Here is a 13,109-nt window from a genome sequence, read left to right as displayed (position 1 = left end):
GTCCGTGGGGGAGGGGGAACTGGGGGGAATAGCATGATCCTCCCACACGCTACATCCCCCAGGCGAAACTCCTCACTGTTAGGTGAAAAGAAGCGGCTGGCGACCTAACATGTATCAGAGGAGGCATGTGGTAGTCTGCAGCCCTCCCGGGATTGGCAGAGGGGGTGGAGCAGCGACCGGGACAGCTCAGAAGAGTGGGGTAATTGGTCGGATACAATTGGGGAGAAAAGGGGGGGGGAGAAAATGAGAAAAATAAATAAACTTTTTACAGTATTACAAAACATTAGAAACTCAGATTTAGTTTTTGTCTTGTGTCTGTCCCTGTATTAAGAGACCTGTCAATCAATTTGGGAGTAATAGCAGGTTGTGCCTTTAATCAATTTGAATAATCTAATCTAGAAATCATAATCTGTATTTTTTATTCATAATATTCATTCATTCTTTAACCTGGCATCAAACTTATCATTATGGCATTTCCTCCTAGGCTTACTGTCAATTAATGAACCTTCTCTGTATAACTATGTTTACAATATATTGCAGTGTGCTTGAATAATTATCCATTTTTGATATCCTTTGTAGTTTTTGAGATATTTAACTTTATTTAACATTTGCTCCCCACAGGAATTATTGGTGGAAAGTTCAGCTTTCCAGATAATTATCCATTCAGTTATCCCCTCTATAGATTTTGGGACTTGAAACTTTCAACAATAATACATTATGATGTGAAAACTCAGACACTACAGGATTGTTCTCAGTCAGCCAGATCGGGGCACTATAGTTAAAAACCCAAATTTTCACACGTGAATGGCCTTTTCTCTCACACCTAAGTTCAGTTTAGGCAATATTTGGTACATACACTATATGTACAAAGTATTGGGACACCTGGCCATTACACCTACAGGAGCTTTTATGACATCCCATTCTAAATCCATAGGCATTAATATGGAGTTGGTCCCCCCTTTGCAGCTATAACAGTGTCCACTCTTCTGGGAAGGCTTTCCACAAGATTTTGGAGTGTGTCTGTGGGAATTTTTGCCCATTCATCCAGAAGAGCATTTGTGAGGTCAGGCACTGATGTTGGACGAGAAGACCTGGCTCGCAATCTCCATTCTAGTTCAGCCCAAAGGTGTTTGATGGGGTTGAGGTCAAGGCTCTGTGCAGGCCAATCAAGTTCTTCCACACCAAACTCACCCAACCATGTCTTAATGGACCTTGCTTTGTGCACTGGGGCACAGTCATGCTGGAACAGAAAAGGGGCCCTCCCCAAACTGTTCCTACAAAGTTGGAAGCATAAAATTGTCCAAAATGTCTTGGTATGCTGAAGCATTAAGATTTCCCTTCACTGGAACTAAGGGGCGTAGCCCAACCCCTGAAAAACAACCCCATACCATTATCCCTCCTTCACCAAACTTTACAGTTGGCACAATGCAGTCAGGCAGGTAATGTTCTCCTGGCATCTGCCAAACCCAGACTCGTCCATCAGACTGCCAGACAGAGAAGCGTGATTCGTTACTCCACAGAACACGTTTCCACTGCTTCAGAGTCCAGTGGCAGCGTGCTTTACACCACTCCATCCGACGCTTGGCATTGTGCTTGGTGAAGTAAGGCTTGCATGCAGCTGGTCGCCCATGGAAACTCATTCCATGAAGCTCCCGGCGCACAGTTTTTGTGCTGAGGTTATGCCAGAGGAAGTTTGGAACTCTGCAGTTATTGAGTCAACAGATCGTTGGTGACTTTTACACACTACGCGCCTCAGCACTCGATGACCCCGCTGTGTGACTTTATGTGGTCTGCCACTTCATGGCTGAGATGCTGTTTTTCCTAAACGTTTCCACTTTTCAATAATACCACTTACAGTTGACTGTGGAATATCTAGCAAGGAAGAAATTTCACAAACTGACTTATTGCAAAGGTGGCATCCTATGACAGTATCATGCTTGAATTCACTGAGTTCTTCAGAACGACCCATTCTTTCACAAATGTTTGTAAATGCAGACTGCATGGCTAGCTGCTTGATTTTATACACCTGTGGCAATGGGTCTGAATGAAACACCTGAATTTAGTGATTAAGAGATGTGTCCCAATACTTTTGTACATGTAGTGTATGTGCAAGCATACATACAACTTTACCATTTCGGCCACCAAAGTAAGCCTAGAAAAAATTCCTGCCATTTTGAATTGATTGAAAAGCACATTATTGCAAACTTCTCTTGCACTGTTTGATCAGTTACCACTAAACTTTGTCAGAACTCTGTCTGGACCAAGCTCTTTAAAACTTGTTCACATGTTTTTGATATCTTTTTTCTGTTTTGAAGAAATTAGACAGTACATATGAAAGAAGATGCGGGCTAAAAGAAAAATGAATAAAATCTGGTCTCTGGCAGCTCTAGGTACTGTAAATGGAAACAAAAAACTCTGCGTGCCCACTCCGTATCTGCCAATCAGGAGAGTTCTTTGCAAGCTGGCATCCCCATAGGTCCTTATTTGCTGTCAGCCAGTTTTCTGGTTTACAAGGCTTTCAGGCAGAATTGAGGGGGCGGATTTTTGGCAATATGTTTTCAGATTATAGCTAGCTCTTGCAAACTTCCCCCCAGGATTGCTTACCCACACTTTAAGTGTTATTCGTTTATTGTTTTTTATGTCATTAAACTGGCGGCATGGTGGCACAGTGGTTAGCGCAGTTGCCTCACAGCAAGAAGGTCCTGGGTTCGAGCCCCGGGGTAGTCTAACCTTGGTGGGTCATCCTGGGTCATCCTCTGTGTGGAGTTTGCATGTTCTCCCCGTGTTTGCGGGGGTTTCCTCCGAGGGCTCCGGTTTCCTCCCACAGTCCAAGGACATGTAGATCAGGTGAATCGGCCATACTAAATTGTCCCTAGGAATGAATGAATGGGTGTATATATGTGTGTGTGTGTGTGTGTGTGTGGGCGGGCCCTGTGATGGCCTGGCGGCTTGCCCAGGGTGTCTCCCTGCCTGCTGCCCAATGACTGCTGGAATAGGCTCCAGCATCCCCGCGACCCTGAGAGCAGGATAAGTGGTTAAGATAATGGAGGGATGGGTGGATTTCATTAAATTTAAATATTAGAACACTAAACTCAGCGAACAATAAAAGGGGCATTAGTAAAACAATAAGAAAAATATAAAAGCTAATCTGTGTAAAACACTACTAAACATAAATACTTTGCAGTATTTACTTACTTTCATTGTAGATGCAAATTAGATTTTTAGATAACTCAATAATCTTGGGTGCATATACTTTTTCTAATCAATGATGTTCTTGGTTTTTTTTAGCACCCCACCCTGACAAATTCTTAGTGTGCACACTTTACTTGGCTGTCACTAATGTTGAACTCCAACTCAGATCTGCTCTGTTGTGGCTGCAGTGGCCATAGACTGTTAGATGGACCATTCATTCTATATAGTGACAGACACACTGATCCAACAATCAGTGTTAAAAATCGTCTTTACTTTCTCCAACATCTGACTCCTCTCTGACACCTTGCTAAGAGCAATGGAAAGCATGGCTGATGCAGTGTGGAATAGCTTGATTAGTAAGAACACAGGGCAATGATGAAAAGGTGTTGTTGGGGAAACTGCAAAACAGTTTAAATTTATCCTGATCATGTTTAGTGTGTTGATGTGACATTGAAGTTAAAGTAGTAGAGCTCATTGAACGTTTATTGGACATCAATATCATAACTAAGGGGTTTGTGAAATTTTGCAAACAGTCTTTTGTAATTTAAGCCTTTCTCCTCCCTTCAGGCTGGCCAAGAAGTCATGGTTTGGTAACTTCATCAACCTGGAGAAGGAGGAACAGATCTTCATAGTGATCAGAGACAAACCTCTCAGCTCCATAAAGGCAGACATTGTCCATGCCTTTCTTTCTGTAAGTCTTTCAACACTCCTATATTCTATGTCCGTCTTCTCTTTCCTTCATCTCTCTGTCCATCTCATCCTCCATCCATCCAACATCCATTCTATACTCTTTTTTTTTTTACTGCCATACGTTTTCCGTATTTAGAAAAGTTGATGAATTCTTTATAAGGTATTTTTATTTGTATTTTTTGCCAGTTTAAAGCATATGCTGTAAAGCTGTTATGAGCTTTTTCATTATTATTTATCAGTCTAAATTTAATTGTGATCCCTCTATATGATCCACATAAGCACATAAGACCATCAGCCAGAGGATTAGATATTGTTATAAAATGATTCTGAATGATTGTCTTTGAGTCAGATCGAAATCTGATGAAACGATTTACAACACATAAATGGAATACAAAGCCACAATTAGAGATACATTGCCTCATTGCTGTATATCTTGTGAAAAATTATGGTGTTTTTCCAAAACACCACTTCATCTCTCACTACTCTCTTCAAAACAAATGCTTGAGCCAACAGAGGGTGAATGTTGACAAGGGGCATTGTTATGCAAAATGAAGTCCTTCTTCCTTTGTCCAAAGGAGCACACGAAGTCAACAAAATTCCCAAACTCCCCATGGCAGCTTTAAAAACAGCCGTGTTGATTAGTTTTGCTTTCACTGAACATTCAGAAAGGAGAGTGTTCACCCGCACCCTTGACTTGACACCCCCCCCCCCCCAGTTAGAGTAACTCAAGCCTGTGATTTGGTTCCTCGTACCCTCAGTAAAGATTTGGCTTCAGTGTGCATTCACTCATTGTCACTCTGTCCAAGTCAGTCACTCCATCGGTTTGGCCCCAATTGTTTCCTGTCCCCATCAAATATTCTGTGAACTCTCCACCATGTGAGGAGAAAGGAAGTGCAGGGTCACAGGGAAAAGGCAGTGATCAGTCAATGCAAGGGCTGCTGTGTTTGTGTCTGTTTGTGTGGACTGTACAGCGTCTCCATCCCCACGCTGAAACATAAGTTTGTGAGACAGAGCAGCAGTGTGAGGGTTGCTAGCCGTGTTGTGTGTAGCACAGGTTAGCGTGGTGAAGCAGTTCGACATGTTGGAGTGTAAAAGATCCTGTTCGCTGTCTCTTCCTCTCACGTCTCATCTGCTCCTGTCTCTCTCGCTTAACTCCCCAGCTCCGTTGTTGACTGACGCGGACGCTGTTTGTCTCGGTCGCCTGTTTGCCGTGGCTGACTCTGTATGTGTCTGCTGGGAACTCTCACCTTCCTCCTCCTCCCTCCTCATGCTCTCTCACTCGCTTTTTCGCCCTCTCACTCTTCCCCCCTCTGTCAAACTGTTTTTCTCTCCCTCTCAAGTTCTCTCATTCTCACGTACTATATCCCCTGTGCCCACCCTTATACATGCTCTTTTTTGCCATACATGGTGCAGAATTGAATTGTGATTGTAAAGCCCTCTGGGTGCCATACAGATAAATTTAACTTGACTTTTACTTTCTGTCTTCTTCTTAATCTCTTTCTCTGTCTCTGTCCTCCCTTATTTTTAACTCTTACCGTCTCTCTGTTTCAATCCCTCTTGCAAGCTCTCTCTCTCTTGCTCTCTCTCTCTCCCCCTGTCTCTCTCTCTCTCCATCTCTGTCTTTCACTCTCCTCCTTCTTTCTTTTTCAATCTCAGATCCCAAGTCTGAGCCACAGTGTGATCTCCCAGACCAGTTTCCGGGCAGAATACAAGTCCACAGCCGGTCCCACAGTGTTTCAGAAGCCGGTGAAGTTCCAGGTGGACATCACCTACTCTGAGAGCACCAGCGCCACCAAGGAGAATGGCATCTACTCCGTCACCTTTACCCTGCTGTCAGGTATACACGGCACAAAGTCTGGCGGTCCGAAGGGGACATGGGTGGATAGACGGACCCTTACACTGATAGGCGGGTTGGGGCTTCTGGGGGAAAAGCCACATCTTAACAAAGACAAAGGGTAAACAATGTGCAACACTCAAATGTGATTTCATATGATGTGATTTATATTATATCCAAGATGAGTAAATGCAAGGCATTAGCATCCGATTTTGACTCAAAATTTTATTTTTCTGCAAATCACCATTGTCAAGTAAAATGAAAATAAAAAAAAGAATTTAGGCATCTTGCAATTCACCTATGCCAATAACATTATTTTGTCAGTCTGATCCAGTACTAAATTATAGTATTATTCTGGAATGAGGTACTTAAAACCCTGTATCTCTCCTGTACACATTGGCCAGGGCCTAGCCGGCGTTTTAAGCGTGTAGTTGAGACCATTCAAGCGCAGCTCCTCAGCTCCGACCAGCCCGGCATCCAGCCCCAGATATCCGGTAAGTAAAGCCACCTCCTCGCCCCCTCACCACCCCTCTTAGCATCCTGGCACCCTGCACAGCCCAGTCACGGCTGTGGCCCACTACGGATTGGCTCACCTCAGCTCGGCACATGCTTCAGCACACGGCATCTCCACATGCATGTCCTGCCACGCCACACGCACATCATGGCACGCACACACATGCACACACGCACGCACACACACACATTCAAAAGCACAAGCTAATACACACACACACACACAAACACACACAAACAAACCCACAATAGTAAAACACTATGATGTTTTCTTGATATGTATCCAGAGAGATGATTCACACTGCTCAGCAGTGGTTTTGTGGTTTTATTATATTTTGATTAATCTTGCATAAACATCAGTGCTTTGGTTGGCAGAGACACAGCACACAGGTTTATGGGCAGAAATATGGATTTTCTCCATCCTGGCTATGTGAGGAGTAAACTACACAAGAACATTGTCAAATGTGATACGTAGCATTACTTTGAGAGGAAAATAAAATTATCAGGGTGTTATTGGAAACGGGATTTTTTTTCACTTTATTCATTGCGAAATAATTAGTCACATTTATTTGTTTAGAAAAAAAACTCAAGAGGCGATTGAATCTCTTTCCAAATTATCTTGTCTTTAAAAGTTTATCAACGAATCCCTCATCTTTTAGAAATTGTGTTTGATGTAATTGGATACTTTGGGCTGCCTATTGCTAGATGGATGGATAAGAAAATATGGAAGAAAAAGAAAGAGTGATTTTGTGTTTTATAGTTGTCCTTGTTAGTTTTGTTTGGTAGTGTGAAGTTTTCCTGTTCTTGTATATGTGGTTATTTACTTGATAATGGTCCCCTCTGGTGGTGAAGCAGAGTACTATACCTTATGCATACACCGGAGATCACACTCGGAAAGGATTACAACCATTTCAGTTTAGCCTTATACAAATTACACACAATATTCATAATTATTAGATGCGGCACATACACCTGACCTTGGAGAGGAAATGTTATGTACACGAGTGTTATTGGGAGGGAGCCATTCATGTGCATAGCTCCCACTATCAGCCTGAACACAATGGACCAACAGCACCAGTCCAGCTAGTCACTGCCACAGATGGGAACTGTTATCAGGAACTGTAAGCACAACTCCAGTCACCCCCCACCCTGTAGATGTGCCAATAACCCACATCTTGATCATCCACTCTCTCTTTGTCTCTCTCACTATCGATCTATCTATCTATCTATCTATCTATCTATCTATCTATCTATCTATCTATCTATCTATCTATCTATCTATCTATCTATCTATCTATCTATACTGTATCTTTGCTTGACATTCCTATCTACTTAACTGCCTCTCCATTTTCTTTCTCTTACCCTTCTGCTCAATCTCTCTCTCTCTCTCTGTCTCTCTCTCTCTCTCTCGCTCTCTCTCTCTCGCCCCCTCTGGCCTGCCAGTCCATGCCAACCTGCTTCCTGTCATCCACAGCCTGTTTTAACACCACCTGGATGGACAGAATGACTAGCATGCTAAATATGGAACGCTCAGAGCCATGCAGACATACTGTTTGCCCTGTCTACCAGCCACTGGCACAGTAGCCTGTGTTGCCATTAATTGCAAAAAAACAAAAACTCCTGTATGTCACAGAAGTGTTTTATGCTTGTTGAAGATTGAGAAGTTCAAGAGTTGAGAGAAAAGAAGCACTAAAGCGTAAAGGGAACTGAATTTTCAAAAAAATTATCAACCTTCCCCATTTTTCTCTTTGGGGTTTTTGATTAGGTAGCAATATGAACAAGGAGATTGTTAAATTGCTAAAAAAAAATGTATATGGGAACATAACTAATTTGGATTTGAAATGTTTCCAGCTTCTCAAAAGTTTCTTAAAAAAATCCATAAAAATTTTGTAAGAAACATGGCTACTAAAACAGAGGAAGGCAGCATCGTGACTGGATCAAACAGCAGTGGGACTGGGATCATCACTGGTCAGGTGGTGCCCCTGAGACATGGGAGTTCTCATCTGCAGCCCCAAATGCAATGTTAAACGTTATGTCTGCTGAGGCTTCTGGGTAAATTTCATAAGGTCAAACACTGTTGTGGCTGTTGTGTTTGCCGCGTACTGGATCGGTTTAACATACTGAACGACAGCATGTTTTGTATCATTGTGTTAAATGAATGACCAACTGATACGTTAGTCTGACGATCCACCTGCAGTCTGAACCAAACAGAACTATGACCTGGAACACTCACAACACTACACTGCTCTGCTGTATGATGAAGACACACACCTCCTCAGTGTGTGTGTGTGTGTGTGTGTGTGTGTGTGTGTGTGTGTGTGCGCGCGTGCATGTGTGTGTATGTTTTAAGGCATATACTGTATATTCATTGGTACGTATATGCATGGAGCCACTTTTGATTAAGATAAAATGTTGAGAGTGTAAAACATCAGTTGAGTGATGCTACTGCTCTGGGCCTCAGTGAGCTGGTTGGTGTTGTTCTGACACTATCGTCTGCTCCCAGATGGTTCCCAGCACTCAGCCACTATGCCCAGTAAATCCTCCAAACGTGGTAAGACCCAGTGTGACTGGGACCACCCTCATGAATAAATTAATCTCACCGGCAAACTCCAGCAGGGCCTTCATCGCCAGCACACCCTGTTAACACTAACATATGTGTGTGTGCGTGCGTGTATGTGCAACTTCAAATGTGTGTGTAGGATGAATACAACTTCATCTTAACAATTCACTTAATGAGTCTTAACATCTTAATTTTCTTCAACAAAGTGAAAAGTTCTGCTAACGGTGTGGGATAATTGTATTTCATTACATGGTAATTGTCACTGATTTGATACTAGATGATGCCCTGCCTTATTTGGCTTCAACATATAGATGTGTGAGTCCAGGAAATGCTGAAAGTCAAGGGAAACTTCACTAAGAAATTATGTAGAAATGTTTCACCATTTTTGTGTAATTTTCAAGGTGTTTTTGGAAAAATAAGATGTTAACAAGACAGAATTTGAGACATGTAAAGATGGGCATTTGGTGAAAGTGTGTGTGTATACGTGTATGTCTTAAAGAACACTGTAACCCTTTGCATGGGGATGCTTGATATTAAGTTATTCACCTTCCCTTGAAAAGCTTCCATATTTAACAACAATGGAGAAAATATACTAGAAATACTAGAAATGTGTTTCTTACTGTCTTGTTGCTGAAGAACAATGGTAAGTTATAATATTTACAATACACAGAAGTCTATCTCAGATGTACTATATGAGTCCCATATCACTATATCATTATATATAAGAACAGTAAATGGACATGACGTGTCGGAGCACTCCAGCTGTTGGGATGATAAGTGGTTGTGTATTAACGTGTGTATTGTGTTGTACGATTGCATGATTTTTTTTTAACTCACTGTCAGCGGTCTCAAAGCACTGACCAGAGAAGCCTTAGTCTTAATGGATGGACACTTGTGTGCTGACAAAGTGGGGAGTTAACCTGAGCTTTGGAGGGCCTTTTATTTTTACAGGGAACTTTGATTTACTGCAAAATGGCCAAATGATGACACCACCGGGGCCCAGTAGCTCCTCTTCTCCACTATCATTTACTCTTCTTTGATTTGCTGTGAATCAATGGGGCTGAGGATAAACCCGCTAAAGTCCAGTTGTGCCAGTCTTTATCCGTATTGCCTCTTTTCATGCTGAGAGCATATAAAGGTGCTTTGCAAAGCTAAAGAAAAATCAATGCAATAAAAAAAGGATAAAGGGATAAAATTGTAAGAAAAGCAGTGCGAAGCAAAAACACAAGCTGAGCTGTTCGAGGGCTCCTGTTAGCTCCCCACCCAACCAAGGGGAGAACGAGACTCCAAGCAAAAAATGACCTCATGTTAAAACCGATATCTGTTAACAATGAGACATCCTTTCAGGTGTGTCAAATAGCTACACCTGATAGTCCCTACTAACAGATCTCAATAAAGTTTGCACAACTTGGTGTGTCTCTAACCCCGCTGGCCTTGACCACCCTGCTATCTACTAACAAGGTTTCAAACTTGCAACCAAAACCTTCCCCCGGTCCCCATGCCCTCTGCTTAGGAGTCTCCTTTTACCCTCCTCCTGTCCTCTTGTCATCCCTCCCATCTCCTCCTCCCCTCATGTTAACCCCATTGCTCATGTGTTGTTTGTTCTCTCTTTTTTTCTCTCTCTTTTTTTTTTCTTTCTTCCCGTCCATGTAGGCAGCCCGTTGAGTAACTTCTTTGACGTAATTAAACAGCTTTTTTCAGACGAGAAGAACATCCAAGCATCCCACTCCCCTGGTGCCCCCGCCACGTCTAGCCCCCCCACCAAGCATGCCCCCAGCAGCAAGCCTAACCAGACCCCGCCCACTGACTCTAAATGCCCCCCCGGCAAAGACAAAACAAAGATGGCCACCAGCAACAGGACACAGGAACAACCTTAAGGAGTGGTAGACATGCATGACTAGACGATAACCAGTTACCGAGTCTTTAAACACCTACAAACCTGAGGGGAGAATGACATAGGAGAGCTGCTAATTTTGCCCCTTAGTTAGAAGTGTTGCTCTAACAAGAAAAGAAAAATCTACTTTTTGACTCTTGCCTATAAACTTTTTTACTGTATAATGGGAATGGCTATTTCAGTGTAGAGGTTTATCAGTATTTTATCATAAGTAGCAAATGTAGCTCGACCCCTCCTACACTGTATATTTCTCCGTGTCCTGGGGTGAACTAAGGGGGGTGGGAGGTGTGTGTGGGGTGGTTAATCTCGGGATGGGGGGGGGTTTGTGTGTGTGCGTGCGTCACTTTTGTGTGATGGCTTCACTTGTCTCTACCACCAGGGATCATCCATAAAAACTATTAACGCCCACCCTCTGCTCAACAAAGAAGGGTGACCCTCTCGGCCAACTCATGGCCGGCCAACACCAGCGAGCCAGAAAACACAGGAAAGGAGAAAAACTCCGCCCCAAGCCCCAACTCCACCCCCACCAACACCCCCGTGCCCAACTCCAGCCCCAGACAACAGTACAGTATATGCCCTCACTCCTTTATTTATTTATTTATTTGCTCCTCTGGGCCAAAGGCAGAGACATAACTGAAGAGTTGAAAATGAAAAATGCCTTAAGACAATGTTTGTCATACTTAAACACACGCATCCCCTTCTCTCCTCTTTTCTCTTTCTCCTACATGCACATGCAAAAGTCTCACATAAATACGCAGCCTTCACAGCACAGACATACAATGAAGTCACACACACACACACACACACACACACACACACACACACACACACACACACACACACACACACACACACACACACACACACACACACACACACACACGACTTCTTTGCGGGATGTAACAACTTGCACACTCTGACAAACAGAGGAAGGACCAGTGGCCCCTAGTGGGAGTTGGAGGAGGGTGCAGCTCTGAGCCCAGATGGAAACTGGCTGGATTGTAATTCTTTTTAATGTACTCTTACTTTGTGAATGACGGCATTTTAACACTTGAGCTGATGCTACAGCATTTCTCTAAATGAAATGGGTTCTGCAATTACAGTGAATATCACCCATCGATAAAGTACTTTTGGGGGAGCGGATGTTACATAAATGAATGATCTATTCTGTTGTACAGACTAAATAATGTTCCGTATGTACAAACGTGTAGTTGTGACATCATGGTTAGCAGAATTGTGTTGACTTATTTTATTTTCTATTCCTGGACGAGTCTTGTTTGTCTGTGTCAATGAAATGTCTCATTTTCCTTTGCACTTTTCAGTGAATCATGTTTTGGTTCTGTTACACCATGTGGACATATATATTTAATGTTTTTTTGTCCATTTTCCTTTGAAGGATCTGCAGGATTCAGACAGTGTTGAACTGCTGTGTATATTTTTGTACTTTATTGTATTTTGTCATTTTATTAATTTATTCTCCATTATTTATATGCAGATGTAGAAAATGTTTCCTAAGTCAAATTATTTAAGGATATTTTTGCCATGTTTAAGTTATTGATCATTCGAAATTCATGAAAATGTTCGTGAACATTCAGTCTTTTCCCGGCTTTTTGATGAGAAAGCTTGTAATATATATGTTTGGAAAATGATTTACTGTAATTTAAGAATGTAGACTAGCCTCCTTGAGAGGAACAAACCCTTTGTTGATAGTCGGTTCCTTCTCCCTGTGTGTATGATGAGTCCAAACTCAATGACCACTCATCCTGTAAATAAGCCGAGTTTGCTGAAAAGCTTATTTGAAAAAAAAAACAAAACAACTACAATGCCAAAAAAAAACAACAAAAAAAAAACAACAGGGACTCTTTCTCTTAGCTTTGACCTTGCATGTTCAGCATTTGTCTTTTCTTTGCATGTTGTCGCTAGTCGTTCTCCTGTCTGCTTATTTTTCTCCGGTTTAAGTTCACTCTTTTCTTTGTCTTTATTTCTGTTATTCTACGTGCGTTGTCATATGATTTGCCTCCGATTTTTGTTTCCTCTGCCGTCCTCTTGCCCTCGCCCTTTACTGTGCACACACAGCAACTGTGCTATGCCTCCTCCTTACTCATTCTCCCAAAGAGGGAACCTGGCAAGCTGGGTCGCTCCCTCCTCAGACCTGGCTGGGTGGGTGTTGGTATCAGAGAGAAAAATAAAGCAATACCTATCATTTGTTCACGTTTCCTCTTTTTCTATGGCTGTAATCCAGAGCACACAGAATGGACTTGGAGCAGGGAGGACTAGTTCTGAGGAAGATGACCATTGGCAATGTTTGTGATGTTACTGTGAAGCACTTCAGTGCTGAGGATAATAAACCTGTTGACTTTGAACCGGTGTGGGAACGTATGTGAGGATGGCTGGAGACAGAATATAAGATATCGTCCGAGTTGTTT

The 13,109-nt window shown here is 42.5% G+C and overlaps 1 protein-coding gene across 1 annotated transcript in view; it reads left to right on the top strand.

The window, feature by feature from the left end:
• LOC130111358 (serine/threonine-protein kinase BRSK2-like) overlaps nt 1–10,810 on the top strand; it is a 144,658-nt gene extending 133,848 nt beyond the window's left edge. The window contains exons 16-19 of the mRNA XM_056278523.1: nt 3,760–3,883; nt 5,539–5,719; nt 6,121–6,210; nt 10,443–10,810. Of these exons, the coding sequence (XP_056134498.1) occupies nt 3,760–3,883; nt 5,539–5,719; nt 6,121–6,210; nt 10,443–10,666 (619 nt within the window). The 3' untranslated portion in view covers nt 10,667–10,810. The remainder of the gene's footprint in view (nt 1–3,759; nt 3,884–5,538; nt 5,720–6,120; nt 6,211–10,442) is intronic.
• Nucleotides 10,811–13,109: the final 2,299 nt, after the last annotated feature.

The sequence above is a fragment of the Lampris incognitus genome, chromosome 4 (assembly GCF_029633865.1).
Source record: "Lampris incognitus isolate fLamInc1 chromosome 4, fLamInc1.hap2, whole genome shotgun sequence".
NCBI classification, from domain to species: Eukaryota; Metazoa; Chordata; class Actinopteri; order Lampriformes; family Lampridae; genus Lampris; species Lampris incognitus.
The sequence above is the reverse complement of the archived record's forward strand: the minus strand, read 5'-3'. Positions and strand labels throughout refer to the sequence as shown.